We start from the raw sequence: 21,269 nt of genomic DNA on the forward strand, positions 1-21,269 counted from the left end.
GACGCCTCAGGAGTGCAACTGCACGATCGCATTGGAAAGGAGAAAACGTGTGTGTGTGTATATATATATATATATATATATATATATATATATATATATATATATATACACACACACACACACATTTTGGATGGAAAAAAGTAGCATCATTGAATATTAAATAATATTTTATTGGTTTATTACATTTTCCCCTACCATTTTATTGATTTAAACTTTTAGCATTTGTCTTGTTTGACGTGAGTTCTCCTGAATGTTCCTGGTTCACTGAAGCAGTGCTCTGCAGGATCTTGTTGTTCTGTCTGTGTCGTTGTACCCACGTAAGCTGATCTGTGTGACAGGTTAGCCGGGGCTCTCTCCTGCCAGTAAACATACACATGCACACACTATCTGTGTAATATGAGCTTCAAATGCTTTGTTTTGAAGCGGCAGGCAGAATCTGAAAGGTCTCTGTGTCGTTTTAACCATAGTAGAGGAACAAAGCTAATGCTGTTAATTGTAGGACTTGTCCTGTCACACTCCATCTGATGTTTTTTTTTCCTATTATCATTTATTTTTACATATAGCTTATATTGCAGTTAAGAGATTCAGCAGAGTGAAATGTTCAGTTTGAGAATGTTGAGCTTTCCAAACTTACTATGGGAGATATGATGCTTGGATGATACTTCACTGGGAAATTTAGGTCACATAATACAATTAGGTCTGTCATGCTGATCAGATGTTGGGTGTCATGTTGTGTGTGTGTTTGGTTTGGCATGGCGGGGCTGTTGCCTGTTGTATTGCCATGCAGTGGTGTGATATCCAGAGGGCCAGAGCTTGGCTCTTAACAAAGAGAACGCTGTGGATGGAAAAACAGCTGAGAGGGGGTAAAGTACAGCATTAATCCCCTCCAAACCTGTTCGTAAAAAAATAAACAACAACACAGATTGAGATTCCTGGCTGTCTGGCAGTTTAATGACAGAAGCCTGTGATCTTTTCCTCAGGGTTAGTTTCCTAATCTTGTTTAAGACAGAGTGGTCTGTTGGAGTTTAAGGGGCATATCTAAGCAAACAGTTTGAACTACTTCTTGACCATATTTTAGATCCCTTAATCTTACCCCAAACCTAAACCTGACAACTACCTTACTGATTATTAATAAGCCACAAATTAAGAGTTTATTGAGGCAAAGGTTACCTGTTAGTTAAAAGTGAGAATTGGAATTTAGAATAGTGTTAATCATAACGAATATTAATAATAACTTAAGGTTGACCATTCTACCAAACAGTATTATTTATTCAGTTTCAATCCATCTTTTTGTAAATATCTTCAGTCCATCTTTTTTTTCTCCATCTGATGAATTTTTCATTCTCATTATGCTTTTCATTTTCACATAGTGTTGCCCTCTTTTATTTTATTTCCACTGTGCTTTACGGCCTCCCATCTGATAGATTCATGTAGGCTAGTTTTCAAAGAGTTGAACTGCTGCCCCCTTCACTTTGTCACAATCCATGACATTTTGAACTCTGCTTTTTATGCAAATCCAGCATTTCCATTTTCCCTCTGTTTTAAATGGATAAAAACATGCATAATCAAGCTGTAATTGTCCGTTACCTCTTTTAATGTGAGTGCTTCACAGGCTTTCGGTGGTGTTAAATTAAAGTCTGTCTGTAGAGAGTTTTGCCAGAGCGAGCCTGTCTGAACCCACAGTGTCCACTGAATGTGGCTGGATCAATAGTAGGACTGAAACATCTCCGAGTGCTTTTCCTGCAGTTAGTGTTAATTTGGTACTGTTCTCATGTAATAATATTACATAACAGCATGGTTATTCCATAAAGTTCTGATGAACTCTTCGTAGGCTGTGGACATGTTCTAAGTTCAAACTCCATCCAGTAGATTTGATTGATTACATGTGGAAAATTTCTAAATTTCACCCAGAAAATGGTTTCACCAAAATGGCCATTATGGCTGCTGTAAAAATGGAAGTCAAAATTTTTGTTAAAATAGCCTTCTATTTTCTTCTTGATTTAGTGTCATGCATTAAAGTAGACTATTTTATCCAAAACTTGTAAAAATGGCGGTCAACCGAATTGACAAAGCAAAATTGATCAGGAGAATCATTCAGTAAGTGACTTTTTCATCAGTCATGTGACTCTTTGAATGTGTTTCCTTTCAGGCATGGAAGAAGCGATGGTTTGTTCTGCGCAGTGGGAGGCTGTCAGGAGACCCAGACGTGCTGGAGTATTTCAAGAATGACCATGCCAAGAAGCCCATCCGCGTGATCGACCTGAACCTGTGTGAGCAGGTGGACGCCGGTCTGTCATTCAACAAGAAGGACCTGGAGCACAGCTTCATCTTTGACATCAAGACTATCGACCGGATCTTTTACCTGGTGGCAGACACTGAAGAGGAAATGAACAATTGGGTGCGCTGCATCTGTGAGATCTGTGGCTTTAACCCCACCGAATCAGGAGGTAAATCATGTCACATGCAAACACGCACGAAATAATTTAATGATTATGATTTCAAATGATTAAACCATTCTTTTGAGGAAGATTTTTGAAGGGAAAGAAATCCCATTTGTTCCAAATAATGAGAATAAATGTTTTCAAAGGATGTTTACACGGATCATGTTTATGAACATGATCTAAAATCGCACCTTATACACATGCACTTTTGGCTATTGGCTAAAATAATAATGATAACAATACAAAGATTTTTAATTTTTTTTTTTAAATACTACTGGCAAAACTTTAAATGCGCATCTTTAACTGCATATTGTCATATGAACTAGCAGTCAGTAACTACTGTGACGTCTTATGAGCATAAAGTCAACCTAAAAAATGCTCTCACCAAGGCTGCCTCTTTTTGATTAAAAAAATACAGAAAAAATGAATATTGTGAAGTATTTTCATTTTCATTGTTTCAATGCCTTTTCAAGTTTTATTTATTCCTCTGATGACAAAGCTGAATTTCCAGAAGCCATTACTAAAGTCTTCATCACATGATCCTTCAGAAATCATTCTAATATGCTAATTTGCTGCATACATTTTTTGTTGTTGTTATCGGCGTTTAAAACGGTTGTGCTGCTTAAATTTTTTTTGCATAAATTGCTATACTTTTTTCCAGGATTATTTGATCAATAAATTACTTTTTGTAACTTTTTACCAAAGAATTGTCAGTTTTAATCAGTGTAGGGCATTCTTTATGAATTAAAGTGCTTTGTATTTTTTTTTTTTTAAATAAGTATTTTATTGACAAATCTATGCTTGGATTCTTGCACTCCTGGGCTCTGCAGGCATGATGGTCATTCACTGTAAGCCAGATATTAGTTTGAAGTGCGAAAGCCAAAGTGTCCTCTTAAGATTGATTCATTGTGGCATCTCAGTGTCTCCATCAGCTCAACTGTATTGATCTCAGATACTATCAGCTCACTTTGGCCTTTTTTTAAAAGTGATGTGAAGTCCTGAAGCCTGTGAGTACTGTTGTGGTAAATGATGATCATGTTGGTTTCTAATGAGGAAGCGAATGTTTGAGCTATGGCTTAGGAAAACATTTGTGGTTGTACAGCTGGCCGTTTCCTGAACTTTTGCTACTGTGTAGGATAGACACAGTCTAGAAAAGACCAGAAATAACGTCTTAAGCTGATTGGTCAAAAAGTTAAGCCTTCTGGGAGAATATCACGTAACGATTAATAGGAAGCTTTTTAAATTTCAACTCTGTTAGAGTTTCAATGAAGTGTATTTAGCAACACATTCATAGTTTCTAGAAGGAAGTCTGATAGGAGTATTACTGCTGAATTTGGTATTGTGACATAACTATATTTTTCTACTTTAATGTTAAATGTTTCTGTGTTTGAAAATGTGGGACACGTGCTCTTTCACTTTTTCAGCTGTATTGCATCATATCAAGAAAAGGACCAAACAGTACGTTTCAAACTGTTCATTTTGTCTGTTACAAATACACATAGTCATTATTAGCCACCGATACTAAACAGGGTACTGAGAATGCAAATATGTAGGGGGATTTTCCAGGGCTTGGATGATTCAGCAGCAAGTCTGACAAACAAGAGCGGGGAGGGGAGAAGAATGAGGGAAGGAGGAAAATGGGAAGAAAAAAAACTGAAGAGACCGAAAGAGACACAGTGGCCCTGACGGCCTTGAGCTGCCTGCACTTAGAGAGTCAAATGCACCCAGTGAATGAGTGGGTGTGAGTGGGTGTCAATGTGTGTGCGCACAAGTGATGTGTTTGTGTGCGTTTTACTGAATAACTGAAAGCAGAGTTTGAAGAGAGACTTGTACAAAAACGCACAACCACCACTTTAACCGCACTGAACTGACCTTGAGAGTAGGCTGCTCAAAGAGAGATGGGAATAAAAATAAAAAAGTCAGATATAAAGAAAAGCTCTTTTAAAAGAACATAGACAAAAAGCTTTACAAGATATCCTAGATGCCACATAAAAACTGAGACTCCGTCATGGATTAGTGGCACTTTCATTAGCGTCTTGTGTTCAGGGTTCCTCTCTGCACAGTTCTGCACTTTCACACGGTCTGTGTAGGATGGCGGCCTTAACCTTGATCAGTCCCTTTACAAAAGCAAGCATTTAATTCTCCCTCAAAGTAACATGGTAATCTCTGTTCTCCATTTGAATCTCATCTTCAGTCAGTTTAATATAAATATGACCATACAATACAAACTTAAAGACCCAGTGAAGTCAGAAGGGGAGTTTTGTATTTTTTTTAACCCATATCTATTTGCTTCAAAGCTAATCTATGTTAGTGTCGCCAAAATGACTTGAAGGCACCCTTCAACATGTTGCACATAAACATTTAGGTTTCAGTAGGAAGTACGTCAACATAGGATGGAAATTTCATGGGGTCTAGCCTGCTGTCCCCAACTTTTAGCTTTAAAAACAATAGAGAAACATGGTCATAATAATGCACTTACATTGGAGGTGTGTTTGGAAAATGTACATGATTGCAATGAGATTGGTTAAATCAAGCAGGTCATAGAACTAAAAGCTAGTTATCAATTAATGGCATATAAAATATAATTAAGGGCATATATATATATAGGTAACGGTAAACAAATTTGCAAAATATTAGTATTTAATTTTTTGTACTTCCAATAAATTTGCAACCACACATTTTTACTAATATTTAGTATAGAAATGTGCTATATTAGTATTTCAATCATTTTTTGAAATCATCAATCATTATATTTGGCAACCACACATTGTATTTTCTCAATTTCATTGGATCAGTTCACACTTAGCTTACCAGAAGTCAGCCTGTGGAGAGGCTTTCACAATGCTAATTAGTTTTGAACAGGGGTGGTTTCAGTAAAAGCTATTGATTAAAACAATGCTGCCCTGAGCTTGATCTGATCTTAAGTGTATTTCAAAGCTTATGATCTCATAAAGTGTGAAGCTCAGTGTTAATCTCTCCTCTCTTTTCTTTCTACAGACTCTGGAAAGATCTCTCACCAAGTAAATGTGCCAGGCGGTATGGTGGTGGATACGGCCCCTAGCGGAGGGCCAGGAGGAGCCTTAGGGGCTTCTGCACTGGCCAACTTGCCTCCTCCCTATCAGCCTGTCAGCATCAGACCCTTGGGGTCCTCCTCCAGTCTGGATGAGCCTCAGGACTACCTTTGGCTGCTCAACTGTGAGAGCAAGAAACCAGAGCCTAACAGGTAAGATGTGTAACGCATCGCACAACGTGAGGTGTATGTGTATATTAGCTATTTTAGAATGTGGCTCATCCAGTATTTTGTAATGTAGGCCTGTTACTGTTTTGTTTTTAAATCAGCTGTTATATAGATCATCCACTCCGACAAAGACGCTTTAGGACATTCGGGTGCTATTCGGGAAGACCTGCATATATGGGTCTCATTGTATGTATTTGTGTGTGTGTGGTGTAGTCCAGTGGCTCCTCTTGCTCTAGGAGAGGAGCAGGAATACCTGCTTTTGGAGGAGTGTGGGAGCAGGAGCGCTCCTCCTGACTGTCAGTGAGTGAAGAGCATCAGTGTGAAGAAAACAATACTAAACAGCACACACAATAATACTTTTTTACCTGAAAATCTGCACACTTATTTTAATAACTTACTATGTATTCAACTTAAATTCTACTGACTAAAATAGGTAGGTATGTGTTCTTGCCTTCAGTGCTTAAAAGAGTGTGTATGCATATTTTGAACCAGGACTTGTGTGAAATGTGACATGCATGCTTGTGTTACTTAATCGATGCCTTATGTGATCAAATATTGTGTAATGATCGTTAAACTATATTTGACTGTTGTCCCTGGCTATGGAATCCGAAAAGTGAAGTATACCAGGACCTTTAGAGAGTGGTGTATAGACAGTTATTAATTCCCTTACCTGTCCAAAAAAGAAAAGGAAGAAACCTTCACTAATATTTGTACTATGCTGTAGCAATGTTTACGCTATTTACTTTTCTTTGTCAACCCTTCTAGCTTCACACCTTCTTAATGTGAAAAAACGTTTTAACTTTGCACCAAACTACTGAATGCATCTCTGATTGCCAAGTTGCTTTGTAATAAGCAGGATATTATAGTTGGCTGGTCAATATTGCAAATTAAACCACTTCAGGATTCAGTTATTATGCAGTAATTACCAACTGACTATATATTATCTTTTTCATGCCAAGTTAATTAAAACACAAAAACTTATTCACATTGTGATTTTTCATAATGACAAAAGTTATTTGCAGGCAGCATGATTTCACAAATAGCATGGTATGTGTTTGAAGGGGTGTTTTCGTTCAATATCTTTGTATTTATGAGGAGCAATGAGTTTGTTTTCATATATTTTTTGGCGTTTTTGACAATCTGACAATCTTTATCTCATGCATGGGCTTCTTTACAGGTCCCGTGGTGAATGCTCCAAGTCTACCTCCTCCGAACCCGATTGTAATGACAACCTCCCATCCCACCACACTCCCACCTCCTCCTCCTCCAAGCACACCTCGGTCAATGGTTTCTTTCCTACCCAGCATGGCGCTGGGCTCTATGATTCTCCTCCTTCACGCGGACAGTCGTTCTCAGCCGACTCACAGGGTGTGTACCACCTACCCCGAAGTTACTCTCAGGACACTGTGCTGCTGCCAAAGTCGGCGTCCTCCCTTCCGGCTCCTGATGGTGAGGCCGGTGAACTCTATGTCTTTAACACGCCTGGTCGTAAACCCTCTTTAGAGGCCCATATGCGGAACTTGTCAGTTAGCTATGATATTCCACCAACACCTGGAAGTAACTGCACCTACCAGGTTCCTCGTACAGCTGGGATAGAAGCTGTTTCGGGGGCCACAGATGTGGTACCACCCCCTCGTCCGCCTAAGCCTTTACTGACCACTGGATCAGTCCAACCTGAGCGCTCACCCACGGACACATATGTGGTGCCACGGTCGATGTCGGAGACTGACGGAAATTACTGCGTGCCATCTAGTGCAGGAGGGAGCAAAGCACTATGGAGCAACACTGGTACAGTGGATTGTCTGCGGAAAGGTAGGAGGATATCCGTTATCTCACCTGTGCTATTTAATCATCATTATGAAAGCAACAGTTCAGTAACAATACAAGCTCAGTATCTTAAGTAGTTCAAGTAGCCTTATGGTTTAGTTTCTGAGCTGTCGATAGATTACAATGTTTGATGAATCTCATATTAATTGCACATCAAATTTGACAGAGAAATGACCCACAACAGATCATTTAAAGCCATTATTGTTACATGAGAAGAACGTGAAATATGTATTACAAAAAGTGGCTTTAGAATAAGTTTTTTTTTTAATTAGTTTTTTATTTATATTTTATTTTATTTAACTTTATTTTATTTTACAGTTTGCCAGAATGCTTGGAAATATATGATAAAAGGGAAAAAAATGTTACCTACTGTTTTGTTGTTGTTGTTTTTTACCATTCGTGAGCAGGTACAGTGTGAATACGGATATCTGCGCTGTGAACATTTTTATTTTGAGTCTAAATCCTGATTTAATTTACTTTTTCTTATTTTCTGGCAAATCAATGACATTCACTCAGGATATTTTAATAGGTGTTGATCAAGCTGTTTGTGCTGCAACAGTGTGGTCATGTAGTCATCAGTGGGTCCCTCTAGTGTTGTTTGGTGGAATTGTGGTATTGAGATTGTTACATACACTCACTTCTTCACATATGACTCTATAATAATGCACAGCTATATATATATATATATATATATATATATATATATATATATATATATATATATATATACAGTACAGACCAAAAGTTTGGAAACATTACTATTTTTTATGTTTTTGAAAGAAGTTTCTTCTGCTCATCAAGCCTGCATTTATTTGATCAAAAATACAGAAAAAAAAGTAATATTGTGATATATTACTACAATTTAAAATAATTGTTTTTAAATTTATTATACTTTAAATTATCATTTATTTCTGTGATGAATTTTTAGGATCATTATCACATGATCCTTTAGAAATCATTCTAATATGATGATTCATTATCAAAGTTGGAAACAGTTCTGCTGCTTAATATTTTTTCAGAACATGTGATACTTTTTTAGGAAACTTTTGATGAATAAAAATAAAAATAAAAATAAAAAAAAGAAGCTATGTTTTTAAAATATAAATATTTTGTAATAACAATATACACTATTGGTCAGTAATTTGGGGTCAGTATTTTTTTTTCTTTTTTTTAAAAAAATAAAATCAATACTTTTATTCAGCAAGGATGTTAAATTGATAAAGTGATAAAGAAAATATATTATTGGAATATATATTATTAGAATTTTTTTTTTTTTAATGCAGTTCTTTTTAACCTTTTATTCATCAAATATATTAGACAGCAGAACTGTTTCCAACACTCATAATAAATTAGAATATTAGAATGATTTCTAAATGATCATGTGATAGACTGGATGTTACATGTGACACTGAAGGCTGTAATAATGCTGAAAATTCAGCTTTGCATCACGGGAATAAATTGGTTTTTTTAAGTATATTAAAATAGAAAACTATTATTTTAAGTTGTAGTAATATTTCACAATATTACTGTTTTTTCTGTATTTTTGATCAAATAAATGCAGGCTTGATGAGCAGAAGAAACTTCTTTCAAAAATATTAAAAATACTAATGTTTCCTGTACTATATATATATATATATCTCCCTTATGCGTTGTTGGGGACGTTTTCGTCCACTAAGGGTAAAGTTGAGTCTTATTTTGGCCACAACTTTCTCTGTGTTTGAGGTAATGGAATGATTTTTGGTGACAAATCTTATTTTGACCCATATTTTGGGAAAATGCTTTGAAATTTTTCAAAAACTCAACGGTACACTGTGGGCAAATTCACTACCCTTCCGGTATGTTCGTGGATTAAATGTTTCTGGCTTGTATATGGAGTTATATGGAGTATAACAGCAAATTATAGTGTTTGTGTGTGTGTGAGATTCTTGATTGTTGGTGGTTTTCCCTGTTGGGAAGAGGTACCATTTGTTATTTTTTTTACAGTTGGTCACTAGGTGGGACCATTAACCCTTTAGATAGGCCTGTGCAAAAAAAGGCTTAGTTTCGGGCTTGTATATGGAGTTATATGGAGTATAATAGCAAATTATAGTGTCTGTGTGTGTGTGTGTGTGTGTGTGAGAGAGAGAGAGAGAGAGAGAAAGAGAGGGTGTGAGAGACCTTTTGTGCACTTACCTTGATGTACAGTATCTGAAAAAATCCAAATATGCACCTCATGCTCTCATAACTACATGGAGTAAACAATAAAAAAAGAAGTGTGTTTATGCACCTGCTGCCTTTTGATGGTGAAAAGTACAGATGGCCTATACGTGAAATGCTTGTCTTTTCTTGATGGTAAAGCCAGTTTAAAACCTTAAAATCCTGTAAAAAAAATCTACTTTGCATCAAATTTATGAACATAATGTATTATGAAACAAAATGCAATACCAACTTCAAATAACCTGCAGCTCGCTGGAGGGATCACGCTACATAATCATTTCTAAAACTTTGGTACAAGTCAAGCCCTTTCTCGTGTTGCTTGCTGCTCTTCTCACTAGGGATGGGCGTTTTCCACAAATATCACATTTGAATATTTGAGCTCACAAAAAACGAATATTCGAATATTCGTTTATTTAAATTAAGTTTAATGAGACAGACGTTATTTTTCAGCAACATTTATTGTTTCCGTCATTTTGAACAAGCTTACACACAATAAGCTTGAACATCACTCATCGTGTTTTGTAGCTGAAAACCTTTTAACAATGCGTGCAAACAAACAAAAGTACAGATTAAAAGCAAAAAAAAAAAAAGTTAAAGAAACGAAGAAAAAATAAAAAGTTAAAGAAAAAACGTAAAGCAGCCTGCAGCAATTAGGCTATTGTAGAACGTAGCCTACACTTAACTTTGAAACTTTTAAACTGTAAGCAAATATTTTTTGCTTTTTTTTTCTATTGTTTTACATGTTCTTGTTAAGAAACACAGGCATGTAAACATGATCGGAGGAAGGTCGGCTCCTTAGTCTGTTAACAATAAGGCCGGCCGCGGAGAAAACGCACTCTGACGGCACAGACGTTGGCGGGATCACAAATAACGGTGTGCTAAGCGAATAAGTTTTGTGAAGCGCTTCGTGTTTTCGTTTCACCACTGAATGGGATCCTCATCTGGTGGAATACATGGCTCCAGCAAGAACTGTTCCCACTCGTCTCGGCTAGACTCTCTGTAATCATCGCTGAAGAACTGGCTCAGCCTTTTCCGACTAGTGGGCATTGCATCCTCTTCATCGTTGGTGACGGCGGCTGCCTCCGCACCACTGCCTCTGCACCACTCGCATCAAGGAATATGTTCTGATAATTTTCAAAAACGTTTTTTTTTCTTACTTCTCTCATGTTTTCATCGAGTAACCTGAGATGTTTGTGCCGAGGGTCTAGGGCAGACGCGAGAAGAGGAGTTTTCACTGCATTCTCAAAGTTCTCCAAATTCTCCAAGATGCCGCAACAATGTTCTTGAATTCGGTCACTTTCTGTGATTCTCCACGGCATATTAGAGGCCGTTCACATATCGCGTCTTTTGCATGCTCAAGTTCGTTATTTCCAATGTAGGCGCGCGATATGCGCGCTCATAATGGAAGCATAATGGAAGCCCGTTTTTTCCAAGCGTGTCCGCACCGCATCGAGTTAAAAACATCTCAACTTTTCAGAATGCCGCAAGCAAACCGCGGGTCATGTGACAAGAACTAACCAATCAGCTTCATCCTTTCCCTTAACAACATTGAAAGCTCAGCCAAGATGAAGGAACAGCTGATTATATCTGTATATGGATTGCCATTTTGAAATAAATTTAGTAGCAGAGCTACTGAAAGCGATTTTTTTGTGCTGCAAATCCATTTATCCTTTGCTGAAATTTCTGCATCTTCATGGAGAGAGCACGTCATTGTTGCTTAGCAATGACAGAAAAAAAAATATATAAAAATTATTTGTGTTTGGGAAGCTGTGAGCACGGAGACTGTAGTGTGTATCGTAAGTTTGAAAGCGTTCAACTTAAATTATCAATATGAATAAACAGTGCTCATAAACGGCTGCTGAGGTCATGTTCTCAAGTGAAGCGAGTTGAGGCCTGGACCCGGAAACAGCGCTTCTTATGTCATCACTTAACAACCGAATACTTTCACCACCATTAAAAGGCAGCAGGTGCATAAATACACTTTTGTTTACTCCATGTAGTTCTAAGAGCTGAGGTGTACATTGTGATTTTCTGAAATACATTAAGGTAAGTGCGCAAAGGTCTCTCTCACACACACTCTCTCTCTCTCTCTCTCTTTCTCACAAACACACACATACACACTCAATATATTATGCAGTTATACTCCATATAGCTTCATATACAAGTCAGAAACTAAGCTTTTTTTGCCTATCTAAAGGGTTAATGGTCCCACCTAGTGATCAACTGTAAAAAATAACAAATTTGACCTCTTCCCAAAAGGGAAAACCACAATCAAGAATGCATGATTATATGGTGTCATGGCTTTGCAATCAAAAAATTTTGTTCTAATGGAAGTCAGTGGGGCAAAAACAGCCACCAACAACAAATTAGGGAGAAAAAATGTAAATCTAATGCTGCACAAAAACTAAAAATGCATCAAAGCCAATGTTGCTACTAATCTTTGACATGCCCAAGACTGTTATAAAAAGTAAAAAAAAATCCAGCCACAATTACTTTTATATTGAAAAGAAGTCATTTTGTGTGGGTTTTTTTCCCCCAAATCAGTGACATCATGTATGAACTTGGCAATTAAAGAGTTAAAATCTTGGATTTTATTAAAACATTTGGTAGTTTTGATCAGGACTGAAGTTGATTAAAAAAAAAAAAAAAAAATGTGAAGTGACATTCAGCCAAGTATGGTGACCCATACTCAGAATTTGTGCTCTGCATTTAACCCATCCGAAATGCACACACACAGAGCAGTGAACACACACACACACACACACACACACTGTGAGCACACACCCGGAGCAGTAGGCAGCCATTTATGCTGAGGCGCCCGGGGAGCAGTTGGGGGTTCGATGCCTTGCTCAAGGGCACCTAAGTTGTGGTATTGAAGGTGGAGAGAGCACTGTACATGCACTCCCCCCACCTACAATTCCTGCCGGCCCGGGACTCGAACTCACAACCTTTCGATTGGGAGTCCGACTCTCTAACCATTAGGCCACGACTTAACAGATTTATGCAAATAAAATTGGAAAAAAAAAATGAATCTGATACATTTCTACAGCAGTTTAATTGAGTGGATGTTTTCATCTCGAATATACCGAAAGGGTAGTGAATTTGAACAATCCACAAGGGATAGATATATATATAATATATATATGTGTGTAAATTGATCAAATCTGAAAGTAAAGATATGCAGATTACAAAATATTTCTATTTTAAATGCTGTTCTTCAGAACTTTCTCATGACGGTCATTTGACACTGAAGACTGCAGTAATGGCTGCTGAAAACTCAGCATTGCCATCACAGGAATAAATTACATTTTAAAATGTATTAAAATAGAAATAAGTTATTTTAAATATTATAAAACATTTCACAATATTACCATTTTACTATAGTTTTAATAAAGATAAATGCAACCTTGGTGAGCATAATAGAGATGGTTCTGTGACTTAATTTTTTATAAAAAAAAATTTGCCTGCGTTAATTTTTTTGTATTTATTTCACAGATTACGGATCTCAAGACTGCTATGATATACCCCGTCCCTTCCCCTCAGATAAAAGTTGCTCATTTGATTTTAACGAAAGCTTCAACAGCTATTTTGTAAGTTTTCATGATAATAATAATCTTTATCTATTTTAAAACTTGGTCCTGTCTTTCAAGTGTCTTAAGTATCCCTAACAGTTTCTTCTCTGCTCTTGGATGCATGTAGAAGAATAAAGGCATGGTGCCAGTAGGAGGTGAGGAGATGAATGAGAACTATGTGCCCATGAGCGTCCACTCTACCTCACATCCGCGCTCCAGCAGCCTATCAGAACCCATCCAGGAGCCCAACTATGTGCCCATGACACCGGGCACAGTGGAGTTCTCCTCCCTCGGAAAACAGGTGCCTCCTCCTGCCCACATGGGCTTCCGCTCCAGCCCCAAGACCCCACCACGTAGACCGGTGCACATCCCCGAATGCCAACCACCACCCGTAGACCGCAACCTCAAACCTGACCGTAAAGGTGAGCCCTGAGGTTTGTTTCTTTTGTGGCAAATGTTTGTGTGATATACGTGAGGAGTTGTGTTAATGTGTACAGTGCTTTCATCTCTTCAGCATAGCAACTCTCATTACCACCTTTCTCACTAACAGGTGCCGGCCCATGCTTATAAAAAGGTTTAATTTCAACTTTTGATCAGTTCTCAGGCTCCTCGTTGTCATGCAATCATAACTAAGTGAACTAGTCCACACTGTTGTTTCAATGACCTTCAATGCATTTTAATGGTTAGCATGTGACCTCAGGAATAAAAGAAGCTATTGTCTACGGACTATGAGCCCTGGGTATGAGGGAGCCTGTCTGCGCCATTAGCCTGGAGCGGTCACCTCCGTCCCCATTGTGCCTTAGTGAAAGATCTCTTTGATGGTGCAGACCTGCGAGGGGAACTTCAATCTGGTTTAAGAGAAAAAGGGGACGTACTGAAAGTTGCAAGTGGGCCGAAACATCAGGAGCCAGCTAGGACAGCACTATTGAACTAAACATTAATTGGCAGCAGCTGTCTGCGCTCATCCGAAACCATTGTGTATCTTCAGTTATGTGTGAATGTTTCCGAGCACTGGCTAATGTAAGAGACAGCAAGTTACATGCAGAGGAGATGAACCACGTGGGCATAACTATGTGAAAACACAGTGTAATTAACAGGTTTGGAGTTATCAGTGATAACCCATGACTAGCAAGTGCATGAACTCAAGCAGCAATGCTTAGACAAATATTGTTAGTAGAAACTTTAAGTTATGACATACATCATTCAAAAGCTGGATGGAAACACAAAGGTGCAAATTAAATTTCCCAACAAAGAAAATAAAAATTGTGATATTATATATAGATCACGATCTCTTTCTTTTTTTTTCGTTGGGAAGTTTAATTTGCACCTTTTTGTGTGTGTGTGTGTGTGTGTGTGTGTGTGTGTGTGTGTGTGTGTGTGTATATATATATATATATAAAAACAATGAAAACTTTTATTTGCATCTAGATTTTTTTATACTGTTTTTATACTGGAAACTCAGAAGCGAAGACCAGGAGACTCTTGGGTAATCTTCAGCAGAATTATTTATTGAGAACGCTTGCTCTGTGTGGCGCTGTAGTCATCAAAAGTCTAACTAGTCATTAATACGTTGTAGTTTATATACATTTCAAGGGGGCGGGATACACAGAGGTGGAAGCATGGAAATGCAATCAGGAAAGTGACAGACATCGGCATTTTCCCAGCCTTCATCTCTTTAGCATAACAGTGTTATTTAAATACAGAGGTGCCTGATAGTATCACCAATACCTTCACATTATCATAGAAACAAAGACACAGCTGTGCCTCGAGTTTAGCAGGCACCATTATGTTGGGACCTTGCCCTATATTCAGGATGTGCATGAAGACAAAAGGTTAATGTCTCAGAAACCTGGTCTGCTTGAATCTTAACCTCAAAATTTAAAAACACATAGTACATACTATTACATTGGAAACTTGATTCAACATAGTACAAATTTGTAATCCCACACTGTACATGTTACATATTACTTAGTAATTCAATTAAAATTATACATAAAAACAAGAAACTAATCCTAAACCAAAACCTAACTCCATAGTAAGTACATGTTGTAAATTAATAATTACTTAATCTGTAATATATAAACTGCTATAAAACACATTGAGCCTATATGTATGTATATATATATATATATATATATATATAATTTTATTTTTATAAATTACAACTGGTGTGATGTTCGGGTTTTCACATGCTTTTGGCCAAGTAGTGCATGTAGAGTAATGAAATAGGTCTTCTTTAAAACATTTTCTATTTTCTAAACATGGGCCAAGCACAACACTCAATGTTTTCCTGTCATTCTCAAATGTCCAGTGTCATTTCTACTGCTCTTCAGACCATGGCTTATTGTGTTTGTTGTGTATTTGCAAGCTTTTTCTAAAAATGGCGTGATTCAAACAGCTTTGGTGGCATCTTATAGGCAGTTGTTGGGTACTTTGTGTCTTCGTGTGTTTGTCCTCTCTCTGTTCTTTCAGTGGCTTCTCTATACAGGTCTAAATATCAGTTTCTGTTCTGTCTGGTTTCTGTCTCTTCCTGTATCAAACGTTTTTACCTGAACACACACCTCTCTTTCAGTCTTAAAAATCATTGTGATATTCTGCTCTTTTTGGCCTGTTGTTTAATTGTGGCCATCACTGTTAACTTGTGGTATTTTCTTGTGGCAGCTATATGCATATAACAGAAAAATACTGTATGTTGGTTTACTTTTTCTAATATTACATAGACCTTACTGAACCCTTCTGTCTGGCTGAGCCACATGCTGGCGTGTCGTCAGTTGGTGTGAATGCTTTACTCACCCACGTGTGTCTGTTTAACCCTGTGCATGTCTCGCCCAAGTCTGTCTTTGTGGGGAAGCCTTGTTCATCGCATGTCTTAAATGCATGAAGAGTTGTTGCCATGGCAGCAGCCCAACACATATCTGTTCGGTGAAAGAGAAGAGGCACGAGTGATGGAGGTGGCCGTGACTGTGCTAAATTGCATGGGTGTGAAGTTTAGAAGAAGACAAGGCCGATTCTTTCAAAGGAGACATGTAACAAAGAAGTTTTCTCTCACCAATTCAGGTCAGAGCCCTAAAATAAACAGAGCAGTCGGTCTTGAGCGAACCGACTCCCAAACCATAGGTGAATTCTCAAGACGGCGTAAGGGTACGTATCTCACTGTGTACCTCCTCAGTTCTGAGGTGTCATTTCAATAAGCTCTAATTGTGAATGACACATTGAATACAGTAATAGAGCAAATAAAATGTAATCAAAAACTGGCCTTCACTGTCAAGACCTTGATATACAGAAAGTGACTTACAAACTGAGAATTTGGCTATTTTCTCGAAGCAGAAGAATATGGTTCTAACTAGGAAGCTTTTGTAAGTTTAAATTGTAGAATTAATTTGGATCAAATATAAAATAATGATCTATCTGTCTGTCTGTCTGTCTGTCTGTGTCTGTCTGTCTGTCTGTCTGTCTGTCTGTGTCTGTGTCTGTGTCTGTGTCTGTCTGTCTGTGTCTGTGTCTGTGTCTGTGTCTGTGTCTGTCTGTCTGTCTGTCTGTCTGTCTATCTATATAATCTCTCTCTCTCTCTCTCTCTCTCTCTCTCTCTCTCTCTCTCTCTCTCTCTATCTATGTATATATATATATATATAAATTAATTAAAAATCCTACAATGTGATTTTCTGGATTTCTTTTTCTCATTTTGTCTCTCATGGTTTACCTTTGATGAAAATTACAGGCCTCTCTCATCTTTTTAAGTGGGAGAACTTGCACAATTGGTGGCTGACTAAATACTTTTTTGCCCCACTGTATATATATATATAATATTGCACATTTATAATTTAATTAGACCAAATATATATATATATATATATATATATATATATATATATATATATTGATGCAAATGTATTTAATTTATTAAAATTTATTTATTGTTTTATCGGCCATAACATGAAAACGGTTATGTCAGTGTATTCCTTGTACTGATTTTTTTAAGAGTGCTCGATGTATTTTTTTTCACATGTTATAAATGAAAGTGAAAATCACATTTTATACTTAAATACACTGTAAATGGACTTATAACCATGTATATTACTCAACATTTACATAAGTAACTGTTACACTGGTTATAGGCATTATTTACAGCTTCATAGAATAGGGGGCTTGACTTTGCTAATTCTTTCATACAGAGAGAGTATTCACGCTACTTTGAGACCATTCATCATAAATATGGTTTCCAGTCCCAAACACTGACTGTGTGATGTAGCCTATCATACAAACAGTCACTACCTGCAGTGTGTGGAAGAACTTGGCTTTCCACTCAAATATTTGTATTATTAAGTCACTGATGCTATCCATTGCATTGTCTGTTGTGTGCACAGATTGCGGTCCCTGCGAAGACTGTTGGATTTATTACTTAAATTGATCAGCTGGTTATTAAGCTAATAGATGAGGTTTTAAGGTTCTGGTAGAGTTGATGCTTGTGTTTAACTGATGGAGGAAAGCTAACACACTTGATATCACAGTTAAAACTAACTGATTAACATCTGACACTCAATCATCAGTGTCTCTACAAACACCTTTCACTGTCAAACTGCTCACTGACCCACGAGTCATAAACATTATAAACACTTAACCAACTCATTTGCATAAGCATTTTTGAGTCATATTGAGAAGAGCTAAAAGTGGGTGGATGAATCGTATTATGACTAATGGTGCGAAGAGCAATCCAGGTGTCTGGATAAACCATGGGAGCTTCCTGGGAGCTGCTTTGTTTAAAGGCAGCGAGGTTTGCTTGCCATCAGGAAGTCAGCTCTTCAAAATTTTGGGGTTGTTAAGATTTTTTAACGTTTTTAATGGTGTCTGAATACTGAATATGCAAATAATTATAATATGGCTTAAACGAATAGTTCACTCTAAAATTAAAATTTGCTTGAAATGTACTCACCTTCAGGCCATCCAAGGTGTGTATGACTTTGTTTTTTCATGGGAACAGCTTTGGAGAAATGTAGCATTACATAACTTGCACACAAATGGATTGTCTGTGGTGAAAACATCACAAGTGGGTTTATTAACTCTTTGGACTTCTGACGGCACCCATTCAATGCTGATGAAATGCTATCAGAGCAGTACAAGGATGGCTATAAAAAATGTAATCGAATCATCAAAAATAAAATCATGTATTATACACACACACACTCACACACATATATATTATATAATATGTATATATCTATATATATCTATATATATATATGTGTGTGTGTGTGTGTGTGTGTATTAGCAGAAACTTGCTCAAGCCACATTATGTGCCTAAAAAGTTCAGGGCCTGGAGATGCATATCAGTCTGCTTTCTTCCCTCACACACTGGCACCAGCTGGTGTGCATTTCAGCCAGCTACAGCTATTCCTCTGTTGCCAGATTGGGTGCATCTCAGCTTAGCAGAGTTTTAGGCCAATTGAATTAACTAAATCGGGTGTTATCTATATGTTAGAAGGGGACGAGAAGAGGATATGTATGATTATCATTCGTTTTTGACCTTCCTCAACCTTTCCAGTTTTCCCTCAGGTGTGATTTCATTTCTCATGACTTGGTCCTGAATTGGGTTTAAGTCTCTTGTTAAGTGCGAAGAAATTAAGTGAAGTATGCTTATTAAGAAAGGTGAATTAAATAAAGGTGACTTCTGACTCCAATTATGGACTAAATAGCAGACATCGCCCTCTACTGGCTAAAAGTAGAGAACCGCCATCTCAATTACATGCAAATCTGTGTTTAAATATTTGTAAATCTTTATTAGCAAATTGGATTTTTAATATATATTTTTTTGCAGTTAAGCCGGCCCCTTTGGAGATCAAGCCTCTAGCTGAGTGGGAGGAGTGTACGGCGCCGGTGCGTTCCCCCGTGACCAGGTCCTTCACGAGGGAGTAAGTGTCGGACATGTTTCCTCTAAAAACAGATCAGTATTTAAGCATGGTTCTGCATGGATATCACAGGCTAAATAACTAATCATTCATGCATTCCTGTAGTTTTGTCCTAACATCCCATTATAGTAAACTGGTAGAAAAATGTCACCATAATTTGTTCATAAGTGATTCGGCTGTCATCACTAATTAACATCACATAATAACAAAAGTAGTGGTGATGACAGTCCAATAAAAGCATGAATTGTATTCTTGAATTATTTATTGATTTAATACATTGATGTAGGTGCTATGAGGTTCATGTGTCTGGAACGCTTAAAGTGTGTGTGAATCAATGCCACTGAAGGTCTTTTTGACTGCCAGTGTGTTTTGGGTTACACATTATCAGCCAAAGTCGTCCAGCTCAGACCTTGCATTAATCCAGACAGCGAGAGTTTGTGTTGCTGTTCTTTGTGTTTGTGTGTGTGAGAGAGAGAGTGAGCGTCAGTGTAAATGTTGTTCTGCTCATCAGCCCTTCTAGGTGTACCACGGCCCCCAGACCATCGTCGGGGCATACCACTGCCTCCAGCAGCGACTCCGACGACTGTGATGAGAATTATGTAACCATGCAACACACTAATATGTCTACAGATGAACCAGTATGTAAAAAAACTAAACCAAAAAACACAACAGTTCCACTCAGTTATAAAAAAATATATATATGAATTAAGGCAATATATTCAGTATGTATATATGTATATAAAGATATGAATATAAATGTATATGTACATACATTAAAAGCTGGAAGTTTGAAGTGTGTAATATATATATATATATATATATATATATATATATATATATATATATATATATATATATATATATATATATATATATATATATATATATATATATATATATAGTAATTGTTTTGAAAGATGTGTCTTATATTTATCAAGGCTGCATTTAAAAGTACAGTAAAACAGTAATAATGTGAAATGTTGTAATTTAAAATAACTTTTTTTTAATATATATATATTTTAAAATGTTATTTACAATCATGAGTGCAACATGATTCTTCAGAAATCGTTCTTACATTTTATGCTGATTCGGTGTTCAAGAAACATTGCTTATTGTTATCTATATTGAAAACTCTTTTGCTGCCTAATATTCTATGATGAATAGAAGTTCACAAAAATAGAAATATGTTGAAATATATATATTTTTAACAACGTAAAAGCATTGACTGAGCTTTTGATCGCTTTAATTAATCCTTTTGATTCAACTTTTTAAAGGTATAAGTTTTCTCCATATTCTTTTCTGCAGATTTGAATTTAAAATAAACATTCTGTCTTTGTTCTGACACACCGTATAATTTAATCAATTCATTTTTTATTAATTTTTTTGGCATAAATGCTAGGTCAAAAATGTAATAACAGGTTAATGAAGTTATTTTGTGGTCAGTCAACACTGGATAGAAGGACCCCTCGCTGCTTTTCCTACCTTCACTTCTCCAGTCTTTCTTCTATTTTTGTTGTATCTTTCTTCTATTTCTTTTTTTTCTGTCTTGGTTTCACCTGAAGGACCTTTAATCTTTGTTGTTCCATTTTTGTGTTTATAAATGTTTTTCTTAAACATTTTCTTGATATGGAGCTTTACGTGCATGGCTTGTTTTGTTTGTTAACATTTTAGCACGCCAGCAGTAAAGTTATTGGTAACACCGCACAGTGTGGCTTTTGTTGCACCGGATTCAAATGCCAATACTTGGGAGAGACATTTCTGTTTCCCATTTCCTGCATTCTGTTCCTTGCTTTCTTTTGCCGATCCTCTTGTCTGCCTCATTTGTATTTTGAATTTTCATTTCTAGTTTCTCTGCTGGTCTTTGCCATTTATTTCCTGTGATTTGTCTATACCTCCTTTCCTCCCTGTTTGTCCATTTCGCAGAGAAGAGTCCTTCTACTGTACTGTTCCCATCACTCCTATAAAGAGAGAAGTGTCAGACCTGGATGAGGTGAGGTGGACTGAACTCCACTCTGGATTTGTGTTTTAAAGGGATAGTTCAGCCAAAAATATAAATTCTGCCATCTTTTACTCACCCTATGGAATATCAAAA

General features: G+C 37.0%; 1 protein-coding gene across 5 annotated transcripts in view; it reads left to right on the forward strand.

Moving 5' to 3' along the window:
- The window catches only part of LOC132142537 (GRB2-associated-binding protein 1-like), an 87,161-nt gene that overhangs the window by 52,511 nt on the left and 13,381 nt on the right, over positions 1–21,269 (forward strand). For 3 of the 5 annotated variants that reach the window (XM_059552484.1, XM_059552489.1, XM_059552488.1), the window contains 9 exons: positions 2,150–2,447; positions 5,439–5,664; positions 5,893–5,979; positions 6,857–7,491; positions 13,198–13,292; positions 13,402–13,696; positions 16,332–16,415; positions 19,087–19,180; positions 19,689–19,815. In XM_059552484.1, coding sequence (XP_059408467.1) covers positions 2,150–2,447; positions 5,439–5,664; positions 5,893–5,979; positions 6,857–7,491; positions 13,198–13,292; positions 13,402–13,696; positions 16,332–16,415; positions 19,087–19,180; positions 19,689–19,815 — 1,941 coding nt within the window. The remainder of the gene's footprint in view (positions 1–2,149; positions 2,448–5,438; positions 5,665–5,892; positions 5,980–6,856; positions 7,492–13,197; positions 13,293–13,401; positions 13,697–16,331; positions 16,416–19,086; positions 19,181–19,688; positions 19,816–21,269) is intronic. The other 2 variants (XM_059552485.1, XM_059552486.1) reach the window with 2 other exon arrangements.

Source organism: Carassius carassius, chromosome 6 (genome assembly GCF_963082965.1).
Source record: "Carassius carassius chromosome 6, fCarCar2.1, whole genome shotgun sequence".
In the NCBI taxonomy this organism is placed as follows: Eukaryota; Metazoa; Chordata; class Actinopteri; order Cypriniformes; family Cyprinidae; genus Carassius; species Carassius carassius.